The sequence below is a fragment of the Camelina sativa genome, chromosome 18 (genome assembly GCF_030686135.1).
Source record: "Camelina sativa cultivar CO46 ecotype springtype chromosome 18, ASM3068613v1".
In the NCBI taxonomy this organism is placed as follows: Eukaryota; Viridiplantae; Streptophyta; class Magnoliopsida; order Brassicales; family Brassicaceae; genus Camelina; species Camelina sativa.
The window spans coordinates 19,868,853-19,895,976 of record NC_141897.1 but is presented as its reverse complement, the minus strand read 5'-3'; the positions used below and the strand labels follow the sequence as shown (position 1 = coordinate 19,895,976).

Here is a 27,124-nt window from a genome sequence, read left to right as displayed (position 1 = left end):
CATCAAATCTCTATGTTTTCTCTTGCAACAAAGTTTATGTTGATGACTTTTAAGCGAATCATGTTGTCATGCTGTCTGCAACAACTAGGGTCCGAAAAAGTCTTCATACAAATGGTACCTACATTGTTCGAACAAAGGTCGTCCTTTGGGTTCGAGTAAATAAAGTGACATTACAGTGAAGTGACAAATGGGTTTGGATTTGTATTTTGTTGTTGGCACCACTTCTGGTTACAAACTTACAAATCAAAATAAGAAAAGAGAAGCAAGATGTTGCAAAAAAATCATCATATTGGCCTTCCACAATAAGGGTCCAAGTTATGTCCAACTTCAGGGTTGTTTAGGAACCTGCAAGTTCATGTAAGGAGAATGTTATTACTCCTAGTGTTGTTATATGATCTTTAAGAAAACGGTCGACAGAGAAGCAGAGGCACGAGGAGAATAATGCTACAAAACTCAGCGTTGTTCTATTCATTAAACATTTCTCCTTCTTTCAAGTTTATCCATTAAGAATCTTGAGGTCATGCCAAAATAAACTCTGGGGGTTTTCCATCAATATCAGTGCTTTCTTCCTGTTATAATGTAGAATGTAATCAAAATGTACTAATGGCGAGGTGAAAATGTAGCTTGTGTGCTGAGCAAAAGATAAATTGAATGTTATTGTTTTTTAGAAAGATTACCTTGAATTTTGGCAAAGGAAGCTATGGTGGAGCTCGTTGGTGGTTCATGAAATGGTGGTGATGTTGCTAAAATGTGTAATCAAATGGGTGGATGACATAAATACTTGGCAGATTCAAACTGAAGAAGCGCTGAGAACGATGACAAGTAGCTGTGAATGAAAGCAAGTGTGTAGCTTCTGAGAATGAGAATCCTGAAGGTTGCTGCCTTTGAAGGTGAGAGGTGACGCTGTAGCTACTGTGGCGGTTCCACCACTGGACTGATCTTGCATTCACTTAAGTATTCTCGTTTTCCAATTTCATGCTGCAGAATATAATGCTTACACTTCAGACTTATCAAAGTAACAGAATGGAAATCTAGTCAAAGTTGAGTCAAGCTCAAGGACTGTTGAACATCTAACTGAATTCACTTATTGCAAATATGTATATGTAAGTAAGCATTCGATAGGTTGCAGCAGATATGCATATCAGCATATGTAAGTAAAGTAAAGAAAATCATAATTAGTGCACTACAGAACACAGAGAAGACATGCGTACCTTGGAGCTCCTTCCACATATAATACCATTAGGGACATGGTGAAGGTGAAGGGGACTATATTTTATACTTTGGACCATCTCCCAATGAAAGAGGTTCTCACATTAGCTATATAAAGAAAATGAGAAACCAAAGTTAACAACAACTAGCTTCTCAAATACTGAGCAGAGTATTTTAACCAGTTTAACAAACAAGAAGCAGCTTCCTTAATGTTATTGTTGTATGAACAAGTTAAAGTTAACAAGCAAGAAGATCAAAACCCAAACATGCTACTATGCTAGGAATCGTGTGTAATTTATGTGAAGATTGAAGCAATTACAAAAGCTCAGGTATCAATTTTACAGAAACCAAACAGAGGTATCTAATAGATCCTTCTTCATTGAGAGACCTCGCTGAAGAGGGCGAAATCGAATCTCTAGAGAATTTTCTACTTACAGTGAAAAAACGTCGGAGAATGGTGATTGATTTGACTGTTGAATGACGTTTTGAAATTTCCCGGCGAGGTTGAAATCGAAGACGACGACGATCTGGCCGGACTAAACAACTGCAGTTACTATTATACCCCATCGCGACTCGTCTCTGTCACTCTGTGACGGAAACTATTCTTTAGGACAATACTGTCATATTAAAACTCTATCTAGAATGGATCAAAATTTAGGCCCATTTGTTTTCGTGGGCCTTAGCGAATGCTTTTGATCTCTAACAAATCTTCTTTCAACAAACGACGTCGTTCGGATAGTGATTTTTCCATTTGAAGCAAGAAGTAGAAACAGAGAGAAACCTCTCTTGGACTTCGACCGGGCATGAGAACACAACATCGGGTTTTTATTCCTCACTTCTTTTCCAAGTTTTTGCTACAAAAGTCTAAAAGCCACTCAAGAAACATTGCGATCTGAGAAAACTGGGGGTTTGAAACAACTTTAGTCACCTTCCTATTCCATCAGGAAGTAGGATTTCCAAATCGCAGCTCTACATCGAAGTAAAAGTAGTTTGTACCAGTCCTTGGAGTTTTATTTTTTCCATTTGAAGCAACAAGCGTTCAAGTCTCTATTTTTGCTACAAAAGGAAAAATCTCTAAATCAAAATCTAAGATCCAGGGAGCGAGACAAATAACACAAAGAAGTGAAGATGAACAAAGGTTTCTGCTTTGGACTTTTTTTTTTGTTCTTGATTCTACAATTACACAATGTATATCCTCTGTTCTCATTTTTATTTGTTTTATAATAGGAAACTCTTCGGATGATGGTCTTCCAAAGTTCTTCAAAGTGTACTTACCTGATGAATCCGGAGATGATCTCGTAAAAAAACACTCTTCTCTTCACTCTGTTTTTGTTTTTTTTTTTGGTTTTTCTGAGATGTTCATATGTAGATTTCTATTTGGTTGAGACTTTCACATATGTTTGCAGAAAATACCCATTTCTTTCAACAGCTTTGTACCAAAACCCTTTCCTAAAACTGTAACGGTTAGAAGCATTTCTGGGAGCTCTTGGGAATTGGCGTTTAGGAAATGTAGTGGTGATGATGTTGAGAGGTTTGTTATGGTTAATGGGTGGAAGTTGATAGCTAAAGATGAAAATCTCAAGGGTGGAGATTTCTTGGAGTTTGAGTTTGACGGCTCTCGGCACTTCAACTTCTGTATCTACGAGCGTGAGACCATGTGTAAAAGAAGAAGAAGTTGTTCAGAGCAAAGCCAGGAGATCAAAGTGGAATCTGAGAGTGAAGAAGAAACTCGAGCTACTGATGAGGATGATGATGCCGATGATGATGATGAGGATGATTCTGATTATGATAGTGATGCTGCTCTTGAGGAAGAAGATAATGATGGTGATGAGTCTGATGACATTTTTGTTGATGATGCTGCTGGCGATGATCGCCATCTTCTGGATGATCCCGAGAATCCATCTTTTACTCTGAGACTGAATCCGAAGAAGCAAAGCCAATTGGTAAAGATTTGAATGTTAAAAGAGCTTTCCATTTATGAGTTTTTTTATGTGAACGCTAATACAGTTTATGCTTTGATTTTTTTTATGTTTTTTTCATAATGCAGCTCATCCCAGCTCAAGTCATAAAAGACTTTGGCTTGCATTTCCCTGAGAGTATCACTATCGTTGATCCACTAGCGAAAAAATTCGGGACATTGGAGAAGCAGATCAAGATTCAGACGAATGGCACTGTGTTTGTCAAGGGGTTTGGCAGTATCATCAGAAGAAATAATGTGAAGACAACGGATAAGATGATATGCGAGATCATGAAGACGGGTGACAGTAACCTGGTTCAAACAATGAAGATCCACATTCTTCGTGAATGATCCGTCATGTATCTCTTTAGTTATCTGTTTCAGTAAGTTTTTAAGTTAAACCAAGACTACTGTGGTTTATTAAATTCATGTAAAAGAGTCTCTATTTTCTGAATCCAGTCAGATCTATATAATGTCTTGTGTTGTTGACTATACAAATCTATCTATTCCTGTTTTGTGTGGCTGCCTGCAACAAGTAGTGAAAAAGTCTCCCAGTAGCTTCATACAAATAGAATGCATTGTACTTACATTGTATGGATTCATCTTAGAGATATTATAGTAAAATTACAAATGGGATAGGGTTTCTGTTTTGGTCTTAGCCCCTCAGTATATGTTACATATTACAAGCAGAAAGATAACCACACAGTGACAATAAGTGCAATAGATTTTAGGAGAAATCGTCGTATTGGCTGGCCTTCCACGGTTGGGTCCAAGTTATTCCAACTTCAGGGTTGTCTAGAACCTGCACATTCACGTATGACGAGTGTTATTACTAGTAGTTTTTATAGGACCGTAAGAAAACTATTGCCCTATATATGTGTTTGGGATTGACAAAGAAGCAAAACAGGAGGAGGGTAATGCTACAAAACTTGGAAACTCTGCCTTAGTCTTCTATTCACTAAGCATTTCTCATACTTTTTGCATGTTTCCATCAAGGTTCATACTAGTACAATCATGTCAAACTCTAAAACTCTAGGGGTCTTCCATCAAAATTGGGTTCTTTTCATGTGGATAGTAAGAGTAACATAATGAACGTGAGGATGAAACTGCAGCTTCTGTGCTGAGTCAAAAAGATGAGTCTTACCTTAATTAGACGGAGGGAGGAGGAAGCTATGGTGGTGGTTGTGAGTGGTTCATGAGATTGTGGTGGTGGTTCTGAGATGTGTAGTCAGATGGGTGGACGACATAGAGACCGGGCTGATTCAGATTGAAAAAGGGCTGAGAAGGATGAGGTGTAGCTGGCGATGAAGGCGGGCGTGTATCTGAGAGTGAGAATCCTGATGATGCTGCATTTGAGAACAGTGGCGGTGCTGTAGCTGCTACAGCGGTCCCACCACTGGACTGATCATGCCCTTGCCATGTCCTGGCTGGAAAGCTTTGATGAGAACGTAACATTGGACCTTTCTCTAGCGTTCTTTCCTGGAGACAAGAACTGAATTTTTAGCACAGAAGATTATTCACTGAAATCTTCACATTTTCCAGTTTAATGATGCAGATATTATAACACAGAAATAGCAAGCAACAACATAGAACTGTTTTAAAAGGATATCACTAAGTCGAGCTCAAGTATTTAACTGATCAAACTTCACAACAGTAACCAGGTTCTGAACATCTATCTAACTGAACTCACTTATCACAAAAATTACTCAGGTCAAGTAAAGTTTGAAAATATTTAAAAATTGTCTTTCTATTTCTCCTGATGTACTAGTTCTGGACAGAAGGTACAGAAGATTGTATAGGTTATAAATGTATGGCAGTAGCAAACAGTTGGATAAAAAGAGATGTGAGCTATGGTATTTATATTTACCATGGGCGAAAAGAACGCAGAAGGAAGGGAATGCCGATTACTAAGATGATCTGAACCCCTCTTCAAGAAATTGAAAGGCGTATCACATGACGCTGTAGCCATGTGGTTCTCCATCTGTGAATATAAATCAAATGGAAGGGTCAGAAATTCATGAATCAAGGAAGAACCACGAGGGCTCGAGCAAGTTAATTGGAAAGTATATAGCTTTGAGTTCCAGATTGCAATGACAGATCGACAAAGAAACATTTGATTACTGGTTGGAGCAAAACGCATATGAAAGTAAAGTAAATCATATTTGGAAAATCGCACCTTGGTGTTCCTTCCACATACTATACTGTTAGGGACAAGGTGAAGCCGCTGAGCTCTATCTTTTTGCTTTGGACCATCTCCCAGTGAAAGAGAGATTCCCAAGTTGAGATCAAGCTTAACATTAGCTGAATAATGAATTCAGAAAACAAATTAACAAGTTCGTATTAGCTTTTCACATATTGAGCAGAGATATCAAAGATGGCAGCAAAAGCTGCATAGCATTGACCAGTTTAATGAACAATGAACCGAGCATCAATAACATTACCTGCCTCGGGAATCATCCGGGATGCATGAGGCTCAATTAAGGAAGCAGCTTGCCTTCCATTCCATTGCATGGCTGCCTTGTCACAACCCCTAATTCCATAAGAATCTAAGTAATTAGTCTTGCAAATTTATCTAATATCAAACAAAATTCAGGATAAAAGAGTTCATCAAACTGTAATCTACAATCACCAACAGCTGCAGCTTATACTCAGATGACAAACATCCCAAGACAGATATAAATGTCTCACAGCCATCAGAATCTCTAGATATAACCCATAATCACAAAGGGGGTTTTCCTACTAATGGTTCTAACAGAAACATTTTCACATCAACGAAAAATAACCAAAAGCTTCTATCTGATCTCACTCTTTTTCTAGCAATGACTGACAACTAGATTTAGACAAAAACACAAAGAACAGTGCATGTGTAAAAACCCAAAATTAGATACCGGGAAAAGTTAATTACATGTTTCCATGAAACTGCTCCATTTGAGCTCCCCAACCGCCAATCTTTTGCAAAGCAACTCCTTGATATCTTGAATTATTCCTTGAGAAACCAGAGCTCTGTCGCCGAAGTACTTGCACAACTTCCTCTTTAGAAAGATTCGCCATCTGTAAAGTTTGAAAACAAGATCAGAACAAATCACCAGCATTCATGTCTTCATTAAATATTATACATCCGTAATAAAAAAAACCTGCTTGAGATCCTCTTCATAATCGCTGATAACGAAATTGATGTCAGCCTCCAGACCCCTGAACTTGACAGCAGCTCGATCATAAGCCCTACAAGAACCAATGTTTAAAGTTATGAAACAATTGTAACATAAACGAAAAACAGTTGGAAGGATCCATTTAGATCATACAAAACAACATAATTTACCTAGCTGCAGCATGGGCAGTATCAAATCCACCTATTGAATTCACAAAGTTAAAAAAGCTTTTATTAGAGAGCTAAGAACACAAAATCAAAAAACAGCTCACAGTGGTAAAACCAATAGAATCAAATCCATACCTAAATAAACTTGTTTGCCGCAATCCCTGCAACCAGTAAAATTGATTAAAGGATTAATACAAAAAACCTACAAAGCCCAGAACTTGGGAGCTAAAAGATAAACCCAGCTCTTCCATAGTCCGACCAAAGAAGAGTCATCTAAGTAAAAAATTACCAAATATGCGATTCCCATCTCCCGGTCCTCCGGTAGAAAGTGACACCTCTATACTGCGAACTCTTAGACCTAGGACCTCTCCTGCTTTTCTTAACCGGCTGTGACGGTGGCTGCATCACCCGTGCAGCATCACCACCACCACCGCTTCCGATGCCAATAAAGTCTCCGCCTTGATTCCCTCTCTGGAAAGAAATATCAACGGTGTTTCTAGAACTTTGTGCGCTCGAATCCATAAAATTAATGCCATCTCTAGGAACAGGGAAAAACTCCTTAGTCATCATCACGGCACTTCTCTCATCATCATAACCATCATCATCATCATCATCTTCTTCACCTCCTCCACCTTTCAGTATTTCAAATTGAAACTTGACGGTTCTAGTGGAACAGAGCTCATCTTCACCATCGATACAGCTAGATGATGCCTCAGCATTAACAACAGATGAGTTTGACGTCACCGATTCATCCATCTGATTCATCAAAGAAACCCCTTTAACAGTAACCGAATCGAGGCCGAGATTGAGATCCAGCATGAAAAAAAAAAACTAAAACCCGACCCAGAAAAAAGTCAACGATCGGTCGTTGATTTTAGAAATTGAACAGAGAACAAATATCACATTTTCATCTGAGACAAAGAGTTGGGAGATTTTAGATTCTGTTGGAGAAGGGAATAATAATATCTCTCACTCACAGATGTAGTTCGATTACTATGGAGACAAAACGAGATTCAAGAAACATGTTGGCGATGAAAAGAGTTTTTTGCTCTATGGGAGACTTGAAGAGACAATAAAAATAACAGCTTTCGCCGGACGAAAGAGATTATCGTCGGCGATTAGAGAAAGAAGAAAAAAGAGAAACGGGGAATGATGATGGGACGTAAGCTTGTGGGTTAGTAGTGGTGGCAACAAAGGAACATTAATAAGTTTTTTTTTTTTTTTTTTTATTATTCCTTTTCCTTTCCATCTTTCTCGGCAATTGGACACCGGTTCTGCCTGTTTCCGGTTTAAAAGTTAAAACGTGCTACTTGTTTTGTTTTTATTAGCATGGTTAAAAAATTATGAAATTTTACTGTTATTACTTTTTAAGCTTTGCAGTCTAAAACAGTAAAACCATGGTATAGCTTTTGATGATTTTTTTATTGAACAAAGATAAGTTATTAAATAGTATTACTACACTAGTCACTAGATATGCATATGCTAGAGCCTATGATGGACAATAAACAATACGGTGCAGTTGTTCATGGAAAAAAAAAGAGTGTTTAATTCATAAATTAAGGATGTGATAATTAGTCTTAAGTTAATTACACCAGTTTGAACTTTGAAGTGTGTTTTATCTATAACCATTTCTGTAAACACACATATGAAATCATCAAAATTAGCTTTCACTTTTTTTATTCTTAAACAAACTGAACTAAAGTGAAATAGCAGTAAATTTTTAAAGAACAGAATTTGTTAGACATAGAATGAATCAAACGAAATCGTTTTTATAATATATGTCGTCTTAATCTAGACACAAATAAGAAAGTAAGATCGGAGAGAATGAAAGAGAAAATGAATATACGACCTATTCACAACTTTGAAGACACATAAAACCAAAAACCACTTAGAAGTTAGAAGACTCATATTCATTAACCTTGAAGACAATGCATTTGTTTCCATTCATAGGCGGGTCCTTTAGTTAATAGATACGTCTTATTCACAAGAAAGAAAGAAAAAAATCTAGAAAGAGTGAAATAGAATATTATGATGGCTTTCTTAGTTGGATAACAAGTTTCCAACTAATGTAAGAATTGTCACATAAAAAAAAAATAGTGAAAATAATCAATATATTAAAAGCATAAATAAACAGAAATTATATCATCTAAAAATTAGTGGTTATTGTAAAACGAATGTGAAAATAGTTTAAGATGATAGAAAAACAAATTTCACTTACATCAGGTGGTCGACAACTAGACATGATCAAATGTGGTTTTAATTTGTAAGGTTTTGACAGCCACACACACATTAATAACTATTGACATTGAAGATGTCAGTTATCTTTGACTCGTTTGGAATCATCAAGTTTTAGAGAAAATGATATTTACACTGTTAAAATCTATAAATTGTAGAGAAAATAAACTCTGCATCAAATTTGGGTGTGAGTGTATATCCATTTATTTTCAGATTTGTCATTGAATAGTTAACACAAATATGTCTTCTTAAGTTCTACAGCATTGCCAATTGGTGACAAAAACTATTTTATAATTTATAAACCGAAAATCTAAAAAAAAAAAGTGAAAAGATAACAAAAATATATGAGCAATTTGTATTCAATCTTATGGTTTAGAAGAAAAGTATTTTTGTATTTACTAGTATTGTTTGAGGTGTAATAAGGAATATGACTTGAGAGCAATGTGATACAAAGAGATCAACGAAGAAGTTAAAAGGTTTTTGAGATGGGGTAATGTCGAAACTGTTAAGATTAGATAAAGAAGTAAAAGTTAGCTGCAAACATACACCAATTTTTAAAAAGCCGATCGAGTATTTCAGTTTTTTTTTTAATGTTTTCTTATCTTTAACATGTACCGCAAATTTGTATATATGTGGGTAACAATATTAATACAACTATACAAAATGACCAAAGTATGTATCATCAATGTATCATGATATACTCTATTATGTTGCGTTCATCGGAGTTCGAACTCAGGGTTACTGGCGAAAAAAGGAAAAAAGAAATGACTTGAAAAATATCTTCTAGTTGTGTCCATCCATACGAATCTCTTTTTTTATTTTAATTTTTTTTTTGTAATTTGTTTATGTAATGGGGTAGGTCAAATGATAGAATTGCGACTTGTTATAGCCGGTTGCCAAAAAATTGGAGTGTCAGAAAAATCTTGAAGATCATGAATATTAACGAGTAGCAGAAAGCCACGTGTACAACAGAGATTGAACCCCAGCCATTCAACTACTCTTTCTCTAAGGTCAAAATCTTCCTCATCTGTCTATCTGATCTGACGGCCCACATCCGTTCTTAGTTCTACCTTCCTGAAATTTAGGGAATTCATTTTTCATTTTTCATTTTTCATTTTCCTTTTTCATTTTCATTCTACTTCTTTAAAAAGATTTGCCATTTTATCAAGTACAACCTTAATTTTACTTTTGACGAAAACTGTTAATCTGAAACTGGGTTGTGGTACTGGAGTCACCATACTATACTTGCAAGAGAAATAAATCGTAGAGACAAAATATAGAGATAAGGTATTACGTTACATTAAACCAGAGAAAACAAAAAACAAATTAGTCTTTTTTTTTTTCGTCAAACTAGTCTTTATCTAGAATTTTAAAAATGTCACTGTTATTTTTTATTTTTTCTTTTTTTTTTTGTTGTCATTTTCGTAATAAATATTATCAATCATTTCTTTGTAAAATCATAAATATATTAAACATACGCTGTAGACGTGGACGCCTCATGTCCTATCTTTTTTTTGATGGGTATATAAAATAGTTTCTCTTCTTCTTTCTTTTTTTGGGCAAAACCTCTACATACCTAATTTATCACAATTTGGCCAGTTACCTTTGCAAGGTCTATTTCATTTGATTAGATCGCATTTTCACCTACTTTGTTGTACTTCGGTTGAAGGCTTTTGTTCAAGATTTGTCTATTTAAAATTTAGGAACACTCCCTAGAACACAGATTCACTAGCATTGTGGTTTGGAAGCTTTTCCACTCAGTGTTTTTCTACCTTCTTCAGACTTAAGTTATAGGATTATATCATTATTTAACCTGGTTGTTGTTATGATATACTATTGTCTTTTTTAATGTAAACTTCTTTAAGTTTAAGTTGAATTAAAAAAATCACAGATAATATATTTAAATTATCAATAGTTGTCCACAAAAGTCTATGATCATATGAGTTTATTATTCATAAAAATGGATATTGTTTCTGGTACGATGTGACACTGCAATTTCAAGTTGGCCATTTTTTTCGTGCGATTTTTCAATTATGCCGATTTTAATACAAAGTACGTTAGACAGGAATTGGCAAGTACTGTATCTTTTTATTACTAATATTTTAAAGTAAGTAATTTAAAACAGAGAGTAATTATGTGGTTTTCGTTTACAAAAAAAAAAAAAAACCAATAAACCGTCCTGCAACAATCAATAACTAATTGCCGATAAAGCTTGCAGCCGAGTACACATATTCCTGTGAGAATTTCCAAGGAACGACCCAAGTTTGTGTTTACTTACCGACGTTACTGTCATTGCCATCATTATTACTTGTAGATAACTAACGTAAGTTTTCATCTCCTAATTTGGTTTGTTTCAGCTTCCCCAAACTTTCGGAAAAAACAATTCACAAGAAGAGACGTAATAGCCATTTAATTTGCGTTTTTTCAAATTGTTATAAAAACTCAACCTTGCTTATCAGAAAACCTTAATTAAAAAACCAAAAGTCCAAAACCATTTCTTACAAGAATTATGTAACTACCTTAAACACCCGAACAATTTATGTATTGTAACTAGCTTCAGACGTAAACACAGAGATACTACTAATACTAAAGTCAGTAACGAAGCTTAAGTGATTCCAAGATGTTTGCAATGTTGCTTCCGTGAGACCTACGCAAGAGATGGATAAAAGGCATGAGCTTCTGCACCAAACACCAAAACAGATCAATACTAGACTTCTTCGTCGATTCCAGTGCGTTGCACACCACGAAATTCCCATACTCATTCCTCGCCAGCCTCATCAACCTGTCTCCGTCGCACTCCAAAAGCTCCACAACCACCACTACCATCGACTCATCCGCCTCCAGAAGCTTCTCCACGATGTAGCTTCCATACTTCTTAAACGCGAGGTCAATGCAATGACCACAGAGACTAACCGCGATGTTGTGCATGGTACGCAAGTCTTTCAATGCAAGCACACGTTGGACCACAAAGTTCCCTGAAGCGTCGTTGCTTAGGCAGAGAGCGTTGTATGCGACCAAGTCTAGTATCTGATCTTTGTAGTAAGGATCATCCGCGTCGGTTATGATATCGTTGAGGGCGATGCAGCCGTGTTGGTCACGCGCTAGGTCGAGAGCGTAGTAGAGAATCTGCTCGTACATTGCCTTTTTCTTGTCCTCATCAAAAACGACCATGGCTCGTATCGTCACGTAGGATGCATATTTGTCGGTCGTGATGGGGAGGAAGCGGCGCAAGATAGCGGCGCAGAAGAGCGCGTCAACGTCATCTGATTTGCCGAGGAGCTTCTGCACGCGTCTCGAGCCGTGCTTGTTTGTGACGATGGCCATGAAGTAATCGGAGTCTGACGTAAGCAACGAGGCCATCCTCTGAAGCTGTGTTTTGTCAAACGACGCGATCATCTCTTTAAAGGAGGCCAGACCTTCGCAGCAAGTCATTAGGTCGAACATTGCAGCGTGCAAGTGAGTAGCGGAGGCGCGTGGGGCGAACTCCGGAGGAGGAACGGAACCGGAGATTCCATTAGGGTATGGTAAAGCATCGAACAAGGTCGACATTGAAAAGGTATCACCAGCGACTGCCATTGATGATCAAGAAAAGGGTTTCCTTTAATAAATTTGTTGTGTGGTTTTGGAGAAGTATGAGAGGATTGTGAATGATGAGATTGTTGGGATCTGTGGTGATATGCTAAATAGTATTTATAGATGAAGTTTAGGGTCTAATTTTGTTAGTTTTCCTTTTCCTAGTTACAACACAAGTCCGAATTACATTATTTCCTTTTCCTTTTAGTAACTTTATGATTTTACTACTTGTATTTGGAAATTAAATTGGAAACAAGTAGAATTTCGTATAATCTACAACGTTCTACGAAGAAGTTGAATTACAATTTAGCCACAAAAATCAAATTAACTTGGTTTCTTTTCAAAAAAGGAAACATAGCAACTAAAGGGCTTTGCTATATTTGACTCTGTTTCAGAGCGTTTCAACTTTCAACTATAGTTGACTCTGTTTCGGAGCGTTTCAACATTTGGGCTAATAAATTGAAGGCCAAGAGAACTCTCTCAATATTATATTGTTAACATATATCTCACTCAATAAGTCTTTCAAACTCATATATGGTTTGTGTTGTCAAGTCTTTTACCCCCAGAAAACAAATGAAGTAGAGAAAAAGATTTTGAAGACTAATTCACTTAAGAAACAAAAAATAGCAAAGCATAAAGAGAAGAAACAGAGAATGCTTCAAACACACACTAGTATTCTTCCTCGTTTCCTGGATTCATCATCGGTTCCTTCTATTCTTCCATGGATCTTAAACCTGTATTTGAACGAACAAACCATTATTATTCAGAGAGTGAGAGAGAAAGATTTAAGTAAGATCTTGTTGGTGCAAAAACAAAATGGATCCATCCATCACCTATTGATGTAGAAATTTCCTTCATTGTACATCACTGTATTATCTCTGCGCCTTCCTGTGTGAAGGATCCAATGGAATAAAAAAAACACACAATGAAAAGCACTAAAACTGAACCAAAACCAACTCATGGTGTTGAAACACTGGATTCATAGTACTGTCAGTTTTCCTATGTACAGTGAATGTCATCTTTATTTTCCAATCACCAAATTGTAGCCGCCAACCAAAAAGGGTTTTTAGTAAAATCAGAAGTTGTAAATAAAGTAACATGAATGAAATCCAAAATATGTTTTACCATTTGGTGGATATTCTAATATCAGATTCTGCAAAAATACACACACAAATTCTCCAGATGATATAATCACACAAATATCAGATCAGATTTTTCAGTAATGCTAACGCGAACCAAATATCTATTTAAAATGTTGATTCTTGCTGACTTCATCAATGACCGTAAGAAGAAACCGTAAGAAACAAATCAAGTTTGAGCGAGAATCGTAAATCAAACCCTTTCGATTGGAGGATCTTCGTAAACAACGAACTCAACTTCGCAGTAGTGCTTGCATTTATAAACCTTGAGTTTTTTTTGTCAATGAACTAAATTAGAGTAATTAGTATTTTTTTTGGTCACATTCAACAAAACTGGTCCAATCTTGGGATTGGATGGGGTAAGAATTAGAACTTTATTATTACCTCTAACTGCAACTAACCAACAAAGAAAGAAAAAGAAGAAGATAATACCAAACCGAGATTGTAATTATTATTCAATCCAGAGTCTAGCCAAACAGCACAACCAGTGATACCACCAGAAAAATTAACATCAAATATACGATAAGCGCAATTATCTCACCACCAAGACCCTCATTGAATTCGGTTAAGCGGATCGGTTTAGCTCCAGAGGTGTAGGAAAAAGAATATCCACACCTAAAAGGTAACAAAGGAAGCACGAAATGTTTTTATATAATTGTGTTATCTTAACGACAATATGTTGCTATCAAAGAGGTAGTAGTATACGTACCTGCAAGTTATTCTGTCGCATCCGGAAGAACGTTCAACCATGTGTTGGCAGTTATCACATTGACGCCACCGTTTATGATTTGCTATAGACTTTAGCTTCGCATCATCGTTTTCAATTTGCAACATCTTGTAAAAGCTGCAGCTTAGCATACTATGCCACGGAACTTTGCAGTTGATACAGAAGTCGCCACCACAACTGAAGCATCTCCTACGTCCAGTTTCAGCAAATGAAGAAGAAAGCTCGGTTTTGGACATTAGATACGAGCATTTTTGGTATGGACAGTAAACTCTCTGACTATGAGGCATCGAAACCTCTCTAATCATCAGCTTCCACATCAAACTCTGCTTTTCAGTCAATATCTCCCCACATACATCTATAGATAGCTGAGAGTTACAGCGATACTGAGGACATGTCGGTATCTTTCGATCACGAAGCTTCACCTCGATATGTGCTTTCACACAAGTTAAGCAAAATCTATGACCTTGTGCACAAGCAAGAAACATGAGATAAGCATCAATGTCGTCGAAACAGATATAGCAAGTCTCTTCCATGAAACTGTTGTTCTTCTTCTCTTCCGTGAAACTGTTATTCTCTACCGTGAAGCTTTTATTTTCTTCTGTGAAACTTCTCTTCTCTTGCGTTAAACTTTTCTTTTCTTCCGTCCACCTCTTTATCATAAAGGAGGGTCTGTAGATAATCTTAGAATCTTCAAAAAACATCTCAACAGGAATGCTAGACATGAATCGCTTTCTCATAACTTTTTTCACATCATGCATTAGCAAAACAATAATTTTCTCCTTGGGATACGATGTTTCCCATAACTATATTAAAAATCAAATCAACGTTACATCAATTCCATTTCTTTCTAATATTATAAGTATAGAAAAGTGAATCTTACGTATTTGAAAATCTGAGGGAGACGGCAGTATATAGAGATGTGATTGATCCCTAACTTAGCGGCTTCTTCTAGACCACGCATCAAAGCCCTAACATCAGCCTCCTCTACGGAAGTCGTCATGCAATGGTGACGAAGCGGTTCATTAGTGTTGAACACCAGATTATCCTTCTGGTCGCAAATTTTAACCTCAAGCCGTGTAACCGAGAATGGCGTTACCAAACCTTTGAAGTAAAGCTTGTAAAACTGTCGACGGTTCACATCGTGTTTTGTTATAGCGGCAGCGCCATAAACGCCATGGAAGTTCATTTCACAAGCCGCCAGGTTTACTGTAGTATGAGATTTATTAATTAGATTTATATATAATAGTGTAACAAACAACAAAGCAAATCTACAGATTAGATTCTCGAAGCTCCGTAATCATGATGGACGCTGAGAAGTAAGAATAATCCGAGAAAATCGGGGGAAATCAAAGTTCTATGTACTGTATATCCAAAACAACATTTACTAATTTAAAGTCAAAACTAAAAAACTCGTCGCTTCGTTGACTATTTTGCCTACGAGATCCAAATGCTATACCGAGAAAGATTCGGTTTAGGTACTTAAAACCAAAACAACTTTCACAGTCCAAGCTTTTGATTTTATCCACGTCACCAATCGAGTCCCAACTAGTTCTGCCACGTCATCACTCCCCCAAAATAATATCTTCTCCGACCTTTTTTGTTTTGGTTCGATAACCTCAGATCTTTTCAATCTTCTTCTTCTCTGTTTCTCTATCAAGTTTTTTTTTTTTTTTTTTTTTTTTTTTTTTTTTTTTTTTTTTTAATTCTATTTTAGTAGCAACTGGATTTCGTTAGTTGGTTGCCTTGTTGGTAAAAGAAAATATTGATACGAATCAAAACTAGATTAAATGCTAAACAAACCAGATTAAGCAAAATCTGTTTTTTTTTTTTTTTTTTTTTTTGTTTCGAACGAAATTCGAAGTCAGACATGGTGAGAGATTTCTGGTGTTCTTCATCTATCTATGGATAAGCTTTATGCTACAAAGGTCCGTTTTTTCTCCTTCTTTTCTTTTATTGTTCCTTATGACAATCTGTTGCTGCTTCACTTTTTGTGCTTATCTCATTTAGTGTATAGTTTGATTCTGTATCATTTTGCTTGTAAATTTTATTTTGTATTTGGGTTCTGAAAATTTCCTAAGAATTATTAGAAAGTAGGAGATCCTAGATCTAAGAAATCAAAGAGACTGTGTTCAATGTTTCCAAGTACTGTGATGATTTGCTTTAGGTATATTCATAGCTTTTGTTTTTAAAAAGCTGATTGTCACTACTATTGAAATTTGATTTGCCTTTTGCTTGTTTAGTTTTTCTTTGGACAAAGTTTGATGATTTATCCAAATTCAGTTTTTGTTTTCTTTGTCTTTATTGGCTTGAGGTTTTGATGAAGGGATTAAATTAAGTTTGGCGAAAGAAGACATGTGTAAATGTTATGTCAGTGTAGAGGGGAAGTTTCTGCAGAATCTTAGACGTTATTTGATGCTGCTCCTGTTCTATCTTGTTCATGGAGGCTGGTCTTGACACTGTCATATGAGAAATTAGTATTCTAAAAATGTGTTTTAATAACAACGAAACTGGTGATGAAGTTGAAACTGAGAGGCAAGTGTTTGGATTTCGAGTTGAAGATACAACTGGAAATGCCAACAATTTTATACAGATTTCTCAACAACAACCACCACCGCTAGCTCCTGTTGTGAAGTGGGAGAGGTATCTCCCAGTTAGATCTCTTAAGGTTCTTCTAGTGGAGAATGATGACTCAACACGCCATATTGTTACTGCCCTTTTGAAGAATTGCAGCTATGAAGGTTTATTGATTGAATTGATCATCCTTGTTTAGCTACCGTATTGTTGCTTTCGACTAACTGTTGTAAATTTGGACACTTTTTATTAGTCACTGCTGCTTCTGATGTCCTTGAAGCCTGGAGAATCCTAGAAGATGAGAAGAGTTGCATTGATCTCGTCTTAACAGAGGTTGTCATGCCTGTGCAATCTGGAACTGGCCTGTTGTCCAAGATTATGAGCCATAAGACGCTAAAGAACATCCCTGTCATAAGTATTTACTTAAATCCTTATTACATTTTTCTTGACCTAGGTTCAGTATGTGATGTTCAGTTAGTGTAACTCAAGATGTGATGTTTTTTTCTTTTTTTTTTTTTCGCAGTGATGTCATCTTATGACTCTATGGTTTTGGTCTTTAAGTGTTTGTCGAATGGTGCTGTTGATTTTCTCGTGAAACCCATTAGAAAGAACGAACTAAAGAATCTTTGGCAACATGTCTGGAGAAGATGTCACAGTGTAAGTGTTCTGCTTTGATTACTTGTTTTTAAAAAGTTACTCTGTGGTCTTATTTTTACTTATGAGTGTCTTTATATCCCAGTCTAGCGGAAGCGGAAGTGAGAGTGCAATACAGAACAAGAAGCCAGTGAAAACTGAAAGCTCTGAAGGGTCAGAAAACGATGCCAGCATCGATGATGAAGATCAGGGGAATGAAAATGGGAGTAATGGTTTGAGTGACCAAGATGGTGGGAGTGATAACGGGAGTGGAACTCAGGTAATATATCTCTATGGCAATAGCTAACAATTATGTCTGAGGAATCTGTTTATAATTTAATTGGTTTTCAATTACAAAATTAGAGTTCTTGGACCAATAGAGCCGGTAAGAGCACCTCGCCTTCATATCAATTTCCCAATGCTACCAATATGAACCTGAGAACCTATGGCAACGGATGGGATAATGCTAATAAACTGAAGGAGATTGGAGATCAGAATGAACAGATAGGTAAGAGCATAGACTCATTAGTCAATTAATAAATGTCAATACTCTGATCTTGTGGAACCATTCTGGATAATTTCTCTGTTGTAACCTAACTCAAAACGATGACTTTCGATGATTTTACAGTAGGCATGGGATCGCAGGAAGGAATGTTTATAGGTAACAAAGTTGAAGAACAAGGAAACCATGAAAAGGATGCAAACTATTCTGTTCAAGCTTTGGAAAGAAACAATGATGACATGCTAAATCGCTCTTCTGGTAACTCAGAAGTAGAAAGTAAAACACCTTCATCTAACCCGGAAGATTTGCAATCACTCGAGCTAACTCTGAAAAAACCAAGAGAGGCTGGAGATTACAGAACCGGTGATCAGAGTGTTTTGAGGCATTCAAATCACTCTGCATTCTCAAAGTAAGTTCTTGACCTCAACTGCAAAAGAAATTTCAAAACCTGTGACTGATTTAGAGTTATTGTTTCGTGTGTGATATGCAGGTACAATAACGGTGCTACTTCTGCTAGTAAGGTATTTTACAATGTGCGGTGCTGTCTTTGAAATCTATGGCAGTTTAAGTTTTCATCAAAAAGCTCTATTTTTTGCTGAGTTAGGCTCTACAAGAAAATGGGGGAAGTTGTTCTCCTCATGACAGTCCTATTGCAAAACTGATGGGTTCGGGTTCAAGCAGTGATGATCCTTTGAATCAGCAGTCCAGTGGAAGCGAACGATCGGCACAAAGAGAAGCTGCTCTGATGAAGTTTTGCCTTAAACGCAAAGAGCGATGCTTTGAGAAAAAAGGTAGCCCTTCTTAACTAAACAAGCTTAAGCTCTAGTTTTTGGAGACGAAATTCATACGCCTGTTTTGTTTGTTTTAGGTTAGGTACCACAGCAGGAAGAAACTAGCTGAGCAACGGCCTCGAGTCAAAGGTCAATTCATTCGCAAGTGAGTTCAGATCCTCTTTAACATATCTCTCTCTCAGGATGTACAAAACGTTTCCTTATGTAGTAATTTACTGACTTGGAGTCAACCCTCTTTTTCTAACCTTTAGGAGGGATGATACTAAATCAGGAAATGAGTGTCCAAGTAGTGACGACAGCTAAACAACGAAATTGGTATAAAAGAGAGAGAGATAGAGAAATACACTTCGAAGATCTTAAGACTGAAGAACAAAAAAAAAGTTTCACAAAGTGGCGCATTAGCATATTTTGTTTCTCATTACTATTGCAATGAGACTTTCCTTTTGTATTAATTAAGATCGTTTAAATATCGTATTCCTGCAAACATAACAATGTTGCTATAGTATTTGTTTTCCAAAAACAATCATTTACTCATTAATTCTGTCTGATTAATATTTAAATTTTTTTTAAATATTCAATTTTATCGAGTAATCCTTTCACTACACTTCTTATCCACACTATTTTTCCTTCGCTTGATACTGTTAGCCTAAATTATTCTATTGAGTATAATTAGAGTATATATATATTTTAATTGTATTTTTGTTCGTTAACTTCCGTTATTATCAAGAAACGAAGTAACGAACCAGTAAACAGAGTTACAACTGACAACTAACAGAGTTAAAACAGAGTATTATATTTTATTTTCTCCCGCTCTGTATATATATTCACCAACGAGATCATTTAGTGCTCACCATCATCAACTCACTCTCTCTCTATCGCTTGCTCACTTTCTCGCTCTAGTTTTTTAGTTGAGAGTCTGTTTAATTACGTTCTTTTTCCGGGAAAATAGTTTCTCGAGAAAATCAAAAAGAAAAGCCTCAAGAAAGATTTCTCTTCGTTGATCGCTACGATGAGTCGTTTCTTTTGCTGTGTCACAGGAGAAACCTCAAATAGCGCACCGCCTGAAGAAGTGTTTGACGACGAACCATTAGCGGACACCGAATCCCTCAATCGTTTGTGGAGAGATGAACTCCAGATCCCTGACACTCGCAGTCGTGGAGTTGAAGGTTCCGTTTTCGTTTCTCTTTCTTTTTCAATCTTCTGAAATCGAGATTTCTTGTGTGTGCGTTATGGTTTCTTGTGCCTTAAGCAATTCTGTTTCTTAAGATTTTACTGACTTCTTCGTTTTGATCTCTTCACGTTATCGATCGTCTCATGCTCGTGAAAGTATTAGTAGAGTTCTTCTTGTGTGTGTGTTATGGTTTCTTGTGCCTTCAGCAATTCTGTTTCTTAAGAATTTACTGACTTCTTCGTTTTGATCTCTTCACGTTATCGATCGTCTCATGCAAGTGAAAGTAGAAGTAGTAGATTTCTTCTTGTTTCCATAAAGTTAACTGATTCATTAACGTCATATGTTCTAGCCGTGTACTACAAGAAATCGATGCTAGGGTGATCTTGTTCAATCGATCTTTAACGTTTAGTAATTCATATTGCAGAGCCGGATGCTACTCTTTTCCCTGTAACTCCACCTCTACCTGCCAATTGTGGACGACCATATCGATGGCACGAAATCTTACACTCAACCCTAAACTTCCGGCAAAAGTTTTATCTCGGCAAAGGCAACTTCGGCGAAGTCTATCGCTGCCATTTCGAAAGAACTAACGAGGTATAAACCCCAAAAGGTCATTTCCTTTATGCCTAAATATCGAAACTCAATTTCTAAACCAGAACTGCGACTTTTGATTCGTTAGGTTGGAGCTGTGAAGATTCAAGCTCATAACAACGAAACTGGTCATAAAGAGTTCTTGGCAGAGGTTACAACGTTGCATGAAGCTAATCACCCAAACGTGATTAAACTTCTTGGCAGATGTTACGGCCGCAGAAACCGTGCTATAGTTTACGAGTTCATGCCCAATGGCACTCTCGGACGCCACATCTTTGGTAAAGAAAACTCAATATCAAACCTTTATCGATTCTGGTTTAGTTTCTAAACTTACTTAACTCCTTCCTTAACGTTCTGTTTTTGTAGATTACATGAGGAAGAGTCCGATACCTCAAGGTCTAGAGCAGCCAACTCGGGTTTTGAATTGGGTGACGAGGATGAAAATTGCCGAGGGTGTAGCTGAAGGTCTGATTTATCTACACGAGGTGCTAAAAGTGATCAACCAAGACATCAAGGCTGGGAATATTCTACTTGATGCGAATTTTGTGCCGAAGCTGACTGATTTTGGATTGGCGACTAATGTCGTTGTAAACAGACGCGGCGTTGAGAAGCGGAGCAAGATCACTGAGTTGAAGGGAACTATGGGATACATCGCACCAGAAGCAGAGCAGTCCCACTGGGTTTCGACCAAGTACGATGTCTATAGCTATGGAGTTTTTCTGATTGTGCTTTTCACCGGAAGGAGACCTTATAATCAGAATCCGAATGAAACTGTTCCTGATGATAAACGGAAACTCACTGATTGGGTATGACTCAAACCTCGTATCTAGCAAATTTTTATACGTTTCGTATTCTGTAAGTAATATATAAACTGAGTTGTGTTTTGGATGTTCTTTTTTTTTTCTTTTGCAGTTTTTGCGAGTATGGGCTAGATATGGGGATGTGCCTGAGGCAGCTGATACTGCGCTCGGTAATACGTATTCGGTTGAAGGTTTAACGAGAATATTTCAGACTGCCAGGCTGTGTATTAGCGCAGAGCCACAAGGACGGCCTCCCATGCGTGATGTGGTAGGGATGGTTCGTCAAGCTGCAGCTTTCCCGGTCAGAGTGGTTCCCCTGGTGAAAAGGGGGCATACGATATAAAGAAGTTTACTCAGACGGTTTTATGTAGGCTTCTTGGATTTTTCAGAAACATATTATAGACTTGGTTTTGTAACGGATGGTTTTGTTACTATTTGATCAGACTAATTTCCCTCTAAAAGTTTTAATTCAACGTTTAAGATCTTTTGTCTTCATTTCTCTGTTATTAAACTTCTTGAAATAGGGTAGAAGAGGTAAAAAGCAGAGCAGAAAAGTTCTTGTTGGCGTTTTGCTAGATGTAAGTCTATCAGAATTAGCCTTTTTGAACCCACCAAATCAATTCTATCGGATCAATGATTCTGCAACTTTACAAGTTAATTGTTGTGAAAGGTCTTGACTCTTTGATCATATATACCAAGAGAAGCTCTATTATATATATGGTTTGAATCAGTAGTTTAGTGGTTATCATCTACTTAAACATGGAGTCATTTGCCTTTAGGATGGATGATTTCTAAATCTGTAAATGAGTGTCCAAGTAGTGACGACAGTTGAACAACAAAACTAGTATTAAAGAGAGAGAGATTCATTTCCAAGATCTAAAGAACAATATGATATTTACAAACTTTAAGAGAGAGTTTAGTTATATTTTTAGTAATGTTTTCTTTTTATTTTGTTTATTTAAAGTCTATAAAGATTATTGCCATCATAATTATTTAAGTCTATTATACTTGCTATAGTATTTATGTTCTACAAACGATCACTCATGAATTTTGACTAATATTATTTATATTTTCACAAAATCCATAACACATAATTTATTTATCTTTTAAGGCTTTGTACATGTGATACTTTGATCTTGTTTTTTTTCTTTTTCTTTTTTTTTGATATTATATGAATCTAATTAGTGTATTATTTAATTTTATAATTACTAATAAAAACTTACCTATCCTCCGGCTAGTTCTTTTAGTGTTCATCATTCGGCTCTCTCTTTCTCGCTCCAGTTTTTTTCGTATAGAGATCTCTCTCTCTGTCTAATTACATTTTCCGGGAAAAAGTTTCACGGGAAATAAAAAAAACTAGAAAAGCCTCAAGAAAGATATATCTTCGTCGACCGCTGCGATGAGTCGTTTCATGTGTTGTCTCGGAGGCGGAAGCTCAAGTAAAGTAGTGCAAGACCCAGCGGAACTACCGCAACTACCCCAAGCACCGGAGCCATCAGATTCATCTGATTCATCGGGACCAGTAGATTCATCGGAAACTAGTGACGAAGAAGGTGAGTAGTTTAATTAGGAATACCGAACTCGATGACGATCGTGAACTTTCCTCGTTTTCTGATTTCTTGTACCACAAGCAAGTCTGTTTTAGAGTTCTTGCGAAACTGATTTAGGGTTCTTCTTGTTCGTTATCTTTCTTTCTTAAGGTTTCCTTAACTTTCAATGGAATGAGATCGTACAAGGAACCGAGAACTTTGAGATAACACATTTGATCGGCCAAGGCAAAGTCGGCAAACTCTATCGCTGCAATTTCCCAAGAATTCATAAGGTATGAACCCAAAAAGTCTTGTGCTTTATTGGTTAAAGAATCGAAACCCAGTTTCTGAAAGCAGAAACTTTTGATTGATTCAATTAGGTTGGAGCTGCAAAGGTTAATCATGGCAACACTTCTGGTCTTGGTGAGTTCTTGGCAGAGATTAGAACGTTACATGAATCTGATCACCCAAATGTGATTAAACTTCTCGGAAAACACTACGGCCAGGCAAATACTGCCCTTGTCTACCAATTCATGCCTAATGGCTCTCTTGACCACCATCTCTTTGGTAATCAATACAAACCTAATCAACGTACTCTGTTTTACTTCTATATCAACTCTGTTTTAGTTCTGTATCAACTCATTCCAGTTTTGTTAAGTCATTCTCTTTTTGTTTGTAGCAAATGCGAGGCAGGTTCAGGGTCTAACACAAGCAACTCGGGTTTTGGATTGGGACACGAGGATGAGAATTGCTGTAGGTGTAGCCGAAGGTCTGGTTTACGTACACCAGGGGCTTTTATCGATTCACAGAGATGTCAAAGCCACAAACATTGTGCTTGACGACAATTTTGTCCCGAAGCTGACTGGTTTTGGAACCGCGGCTAAGATCGCTTACGGTGAAGACGGTATTGAGATGCAGAGCAAGGTCAGTAAGAATGGAACTGAAGGATACCTCGCACCGGAAACAGAGAACTTCGGGTTGGTTTCGACCAAGTCCGATGTCTATAGCTATGGAGTTTTTCTGTTAGTGCTTTTCACCGGAAGGAAAGCTAATGATGATCGGGAGAGACCTGAAGCGAAAAAGAAACTCACTGATTGGGTATGACTCAAACTTTGTACATCTAGGTTTAGTTTTATACGTTTCGTGTTCCAGAAGTAACTTAGGTTTTCTCGAATGTAGAAGTAACTTAGGTTTTCTCGAATGTATTTTCCTTTTGCAGTTAATGCCAGTGTTGAATAGATTGGAGTATGCGCCTATGGTTGTTGATGTTGCGCTCGGTAAGAAGTATTCGGCTCAAGGTTTAAACAGAATATTTGAAACTGCGAGGATGTGTTTAAACGCGCAGCCACTTGAACGGCCTGCAATGGATTTTGTGGAAACGTTGGTTCGTGAAGCTGCAGCTTACCTGGTCCCAGAGGAGCATCCCCAGGTGAAAGAGAGACGTTGTTCGACATAAGAAGTTTGATCAGGCGTTATTATGTAGGTTTTTTTTTTTTTTTTGGGGTTTTGGTTTCTGTAGAAACATATTATAGACTTGGTTGTGTAACGGATGGTTTTGTTACTGCTTCTATGATATGAGACAAGGTCAGGGTGTGAAATTTTTGAGACAATGCCATCTGTAAAGTAGGCATACGATATAAGGAAGTTTCTGCGAGTATTCTGTAAAGTAGACAAATGCCACAAGGACAACGTTTCTGCGAGTATTCTGTAAGGAGGCATACGATATAAGGAAGTTTTCTCAGGCGTTTTTATGTAGGTTTTAAGGTTTCTCCAGAATCATATTATAGACTTGGTTTTGTAACGGATGGGTTTGTTACTATTTGATAAGACAATTTCCCTCTACAAGTTTTTAATCAACGTTTAAGATCTTTTGTCTTCATTTCTCTGTTATGAAACTTCTTGAAATAGGATAGAAGAGATAAAAAAAAGCAGAGCATAAAAGTTCATGTTGGCGTTTTGTTAGATGTGGAAGTCTCAGAATTAGCCTTTTTAGTACTCTTTTCTTTATATTTTGTTTATTAAAAAGTCTATAAAGATTATTGCCATGCATGATAATTAGTAAGTAGTCTTGTTCAAATATCATATTTCTATAAATATACTATACTGTACTTGCTATAGTGTTTATGTTCTACAAACAATCATTTACTCATGAATTTTGACTAATATTTTAATAGTGATTAATCAAGTCTTTGTCTTTATATTTTCACAAAATATCCATGATACATATTTTAAATATCCATGTACGTGTGATATACTTTGATCTATTTTTATTATTATATTCTATGAATCTAATCTAATTAGTGTATTATTTAAATTTATTATTAATAATAAAAACTTACTCATAGAAGTAGAGCTCGTATATATATATCCTCCGGCTAGTTCTTTTAGTGTTCATCATTCGGCTCTCTCTTTCTCGCTCTAGTTTTTTTCATATAGAGTTCTCTCTCTCTGTCTAATTACATTTTCCAGGAAAAAGTTTCTCGGGAAATAAAAAAAAACTAGAAAAGCCTCAAGAAAGATATACCTTCGTCGATCGCTGCGATGAGTCGTTTTATGTGCTGTCTCGGAGGCGGAAGCTCAAGTAACGTAGTGCAAGATCCAGAGGAACTACCGCAACCACCACAACCACCGGAGCCAACAGATTCATCGGACGAAGAAGGTGAGTAGTTTAATTAGGAATATCGAACTCTAATATCAAAGTCTCAATCTCTTTAAAGTTCCTTCAACTCTGACGATCGTGAACTATTCTCGTTTTCTGATTTCTTGTACCACAAGCAAGTCTGTTAATTAGAGTAACTTCTTTTGGGAAACAAGTATCTCGATCTTGCGAAACTGATTTAGGATTCTTCTTGTTCGTTATCTTTCTTTCTAAAGGTTTCGTTAAATTTCAATGGAATGAGATCGTAGAAGGAACCGAGAACTTTGACATAACACATTTGATCGGCCAAGGCAAAGTCGGCAAAGTTTATCGATGCAATCTCCCAAGAATTCATAAGGTATGAACCCAAAAAGTCTTGTACTCTATTGGTTAAAGAATAGAAACCCAATTTCTGAAAGCAGAAACTTTTGATTGATTCAATTAGGTTGGAGCTGCAAAGGTTCATGATCATGGCGACGACTTTTCTGGACTTGGTGAGTTCGTGGCAGAGATTACAACGTTACGTGAAGCTGATCACCCAAATGTGATTAAACTTCTCGGCAGACACTACGGCCAGGCAAACACTGCCCTTGTCTACCAATTCATGCCTAATGGCTCTCTTGACCACCATCTCTTTGGTAATCAATACAAACCTAATCAATTCTGTTTTAGTTCTGTATCAACTCATTCCAGTTTTGTTAATTCGTTCTCTCTTTTTGTTTGTAGCAAATGCGAGGCAGGTTCAGGGTCTAACGCAAGCAACTCGGGTTTTGGATTGGAACACGAGGATGAGAATTGCTGTGGGTGTAGCCGAAGGTCTGGTTTACGTACACCAGGGGCTTTTATCAATTCACAGAGATGTCAAAGCCAGAAACATTGTGCTTGACGACAATTTTGTCCCGAAGCTGACTGGTTTTGGAACCGCGGCTAAGATCGCTTACGGTGAAGATGGTGTTGAGATGCAGAGCGAGGTCAGTAAGAATGGAACTGATGGATACCTCGCACCGGAAACAGAGAACTTGGGGTTGGTTTCGACCAAGTCCGATGTCTATAGCTATGGAGTTTTTCTGTTAGAGCTTTTCACAGGCATGAAAGCTTATGATCGGGAGAGGCCTCAAGCGAGAGAGAAACTCACTGATTGGGTATTTGACTCAAACTTTGTACATCTAGGTTTTGTTTTTTATACGTTTCGTGTTTCAGAAGTAACTTAGGTTTTCTCGAATGTACTTTTCTTTTGCAGTTAATGCCACTGTTGGGTCTGATAACTAGATTGGAGCAATCGCCTATTGTAATTGATGTTGCGCTCGGTAAGAAGTACTCGGCTCAAGGTTCAAACAGAATATTTGAAACTGCGAGGATGTGTTTAAACGCGCAGCCACTTGAACGGCCTGCAATGGATTTTGTGGAAACGTTGGTTCGTGAAGCTGCAGCTTACCTGGTCCCAGAGGAGCATCCCCAGGTGAAAGAGAGACGTTGTTCGACATAAGAAGTTTGATCAGGCGATATTATGTAGGGTTTTCTTTTATTTTTTTTGGGTTTTGGTTTTTGTAGAAACATATTGTAGACTTGGTTGCAACGGATGGTTTTGTTACTGCTTCTATGATATGAGACAAGGTCAGGGTGTGAACCTTTTGAGACATTGCCATCTGTAAAGTAGTTGTTAATCAACGTTTGAGATCTTTGGTCTTCATTAATTTATCTGTTACTAAACTTTCTAAAAATAGAAGAGAAGATGAGGGAGA

At 37.0% G+C, this 27,124-nt stretch overlaps 7 protein-coding genes, 1 long non-coding RNA gene and 1 pseudogene across 18 annotated transcripts; 5 read left to right on the top strand and 4 right to left on the bottom strand.

Moving 5' to 3' along the window:
* Positions 1 to 88: 88 nt before the first annotated feature.
* On the bottom strand, positions 89 to 1,810 carry LOC104762126 (uncharacterized). 2 transcript variants are annotated; one of them, XR_015589428.1, is made up of 4 exons: positions 1,645 to 1,810; positions 1,212 to 1,317; positions 678 to 978; positions 89 to 569 (listed from the first exon to the last, which is right to left on the bottom strand). It is a non-coding gene; the product is annotated as an uncharacterized LOC104762126 (long non-coding RNA). The 2 variants fall into 2 exon arrangements; XR_763376.3 differs by having other exon boundaries at positions 89 to 345.
* A 187-nt stretch (positions 1,811 to 1,997) lies between these two features.
* Positions 1,998 to 3,658, top strand: LOC104762124 (B3 domain-containing protein At5g60130-like). Its single transcript, XM_010485353.3, has 4 exons — positions 1,998 to 2,347; positions 2,437 to 2,507; positions 2,616 to 3,152; positions 3,257 to 3,658. The coding sequence occupies exons 1-4, from the start codon at positions 2,338 to 2,340 to the stop codon at positions 3,515 to 3,517; spliced, it is 879 nt and encodes a 292-aa protein (XP_010483655.1). The 5' UTR covers positions 1,998 to 2,337; the 3' UTR covers positions 3,518 to 3,658.
* A 44-nt stretch (positions 3,659 to 3,702) lies between these two features.
* LOC104762125 (AP2-like ethylene-responsive transcription factor TOE2) lies at positions 3,703 to 7,685 on the bottom strand. Of its 2 annotated transcripts, none has more exons than XR_015589383.1 (10): positions 6,772 to 7,674; positions 6,618 to 6,643; positions 6,486 to 6,516; positions 6,301 to 6,388; positions 6,072 to 6,217; positions 5,612 to 5,696; positions 5,343 to 5,467; positions 5,034 to 5,147; positions 4,311 to 4,645; positions 3,703 to 3,968 (listed from the first exon to the last, which is right to left on the bottom strand). XR_015589383.1 is itself a non-coding variant. In XM_087500112.1 (10 exons), exons 1-9 carry the CDS (start codon positions 7,299 to 7,301, stop codon positions 4,337 to 4,339), a joined length of 1,458 nt encoding a protein of 485 aa, XP_087356238.1. In that variant the 5' UTR covers positions 7,302 to 7,685; the 3' UTR covers positions 3,703 to 3,968; positions 4,311 to 4,336. The 2 variants fall into 2 exon arrangements, 1 of the variants encoding a protein (XP_087356238.1); XM_087500112.1 differs by having other exon boundaries at positions 5,608 to 5,696; positions 6,772 to 7,685.
* Positions 7,686 to 11,309: 3,624 nt separating this feature from the next.
* Positions 11,310 to 12,338, bottom strand: LOC104763595 (pumilio homolog 18 pseudogene; annotated as a pseudogene).
* Positions 12,339 to 12,948: 610 nt separating this feature from the next.
* Positions 12,949 to 14,914, bottom strand: LOC104763594 (E3 ubiquitin-protein ligase RSL1-like). The gene is made up of 5 exons (XM_087497903.1): positions 14,139 to 14,914; positions 13,951 to 14,044; positions 13,416 to 13,443; positions 13,124 to 13,178; positions 12,949 to 13,024 (listed from the first exon to the last, which is right to left on the bottom strand). Exons 1-5 carry the CDS (start codon positions 14,912 to 14,914, stop codon positions 12,949 to 12,951), a joined length of 1,029 nt encoding a protein of 342 aa, XP_087354029.1.
* Positions 14,915 to 15,760: 846 nt separating this feature from the next.
* Positions 15,761 to 19,187, top strand: LOC104762123 (two-component response regulator-like APRR3). 9 transcript variants are annotated; one of them, XR_002036429.2, is made up of 11 exons: positions 15,761 to 16,081; positions 16,480 to 16,894; positions 16,981 to 17,142; positions 17,251 to 17,384; positions 17,467 to 17,640; positions 17,724 to 17,868; positions 17,989 to 18,271; positions 18,353 to 18,383; positions 18,467 to 18,653; positions 18,731 to 18,798; positions 18,905 to 19,187. XR_002036429.2 is itself a non-coding variant. In XM_010485352.2 (11 exons), exons 2-11 carry the CDS (start codon positions 16,642 to 16,644, stop codon positions 18,954 to 18,956), a joined length of 1,485 nt encoding a protein of 494 aa, XP_010483654.1. In that variant the 5' UTR covers positions 15,766 to 16,081; positions 16,480 to 16,641; the 3' UTR covers positions 18,957 to 19,187. The 9 variants fall into 9 exon arrangements, 1 of the variants encoding a protein (XP_010483654.1); XR_015588959.1 differs by having other exon boundaries at positions 16,468 to 16,894; XR_015588961.1 differs by having other exon boundaries at positions 15,766 to 16,081; positions 16,493 to 16,894.
* Positions 19,188 to 19,502: 315 nt separating this feature from the next.
* On the top strand, positions 19,503 to 21,680 carry LOC104763593 (putative serine/threonine-protein kinase PBL7). The gene is made up of 5 exons (XM_087499407.1): positions 19,503 to 19,819; positions 20,249 to 20,418; positions 20,504 to 20,693; positions 20,782 to 21,221; positions 21,328 to 21,680. Exons 1-5 carry the CDS (start codon positions 19,663 to 19,665, stop codon positions 21,556 to 21,558), a joined length of 1,188 nt encoding a protein of 395 aa, XP_087355533.1. The 5' UTR covers positions 19,503 to 19,662; the 3' UTR covers positions 21,559 to 21,680.
* An 805-nt stretch (positions 21,681 to 22,485) lies between these two features.
* Positions 22,486 to 24,296, top strand: LOC104763592 (putative serine/threonine-protein kinase PBL5). The gene is made up of 5 exons (XM_019240119.2): positions 22,486 to 22,768; positions 22,916 to 23,037; positions 23,125 to 23,311; positions 23,424 to 23,842; positions 23,964 to 24,296. The coding sequence occupies exons 1-5, from the start codon at positions 22,615 to 22,617 to the stop codon at positions 24,198 to 24,200; spliced, it is 1,119 nt and encodes a 372-aa protein (XP_019095664.2). The 5' UTR covers positions 22,486 to 22,614; the 3' UTR covers positions 24,201 to 24,296.
* An 841-nt stretch (positions 24,297 to 25,137) lies between these two features.
* LOC104763590 (putative serine/threonine-protein kinase PBL6) lies at positions 25,138 to 27,072 on the top strand. Its single transcript, XM_087497558.1, has 5 exons — positions 25,138 to 25,403; positions 25,619 to 25,740; positions 25,828 to 26,020; positions 26,109 to 26,524; positions 26,623 to 27,072. Exons 1-5 carry the CDS (start codon positions 25,286 to 25,288, stop codon positions 26,866 to 26,868), a joined length of 1,095 nt encoding a protein of 364 aa, XP_087353684.1. The 5' UTR covers positions 25,138 to 25,285; the 3' UTR covers positions 26,869 to 27,072.
* The last annotated feature ends 52 nt before the right edge of the window (positions 27,073 to 27,124 follow it).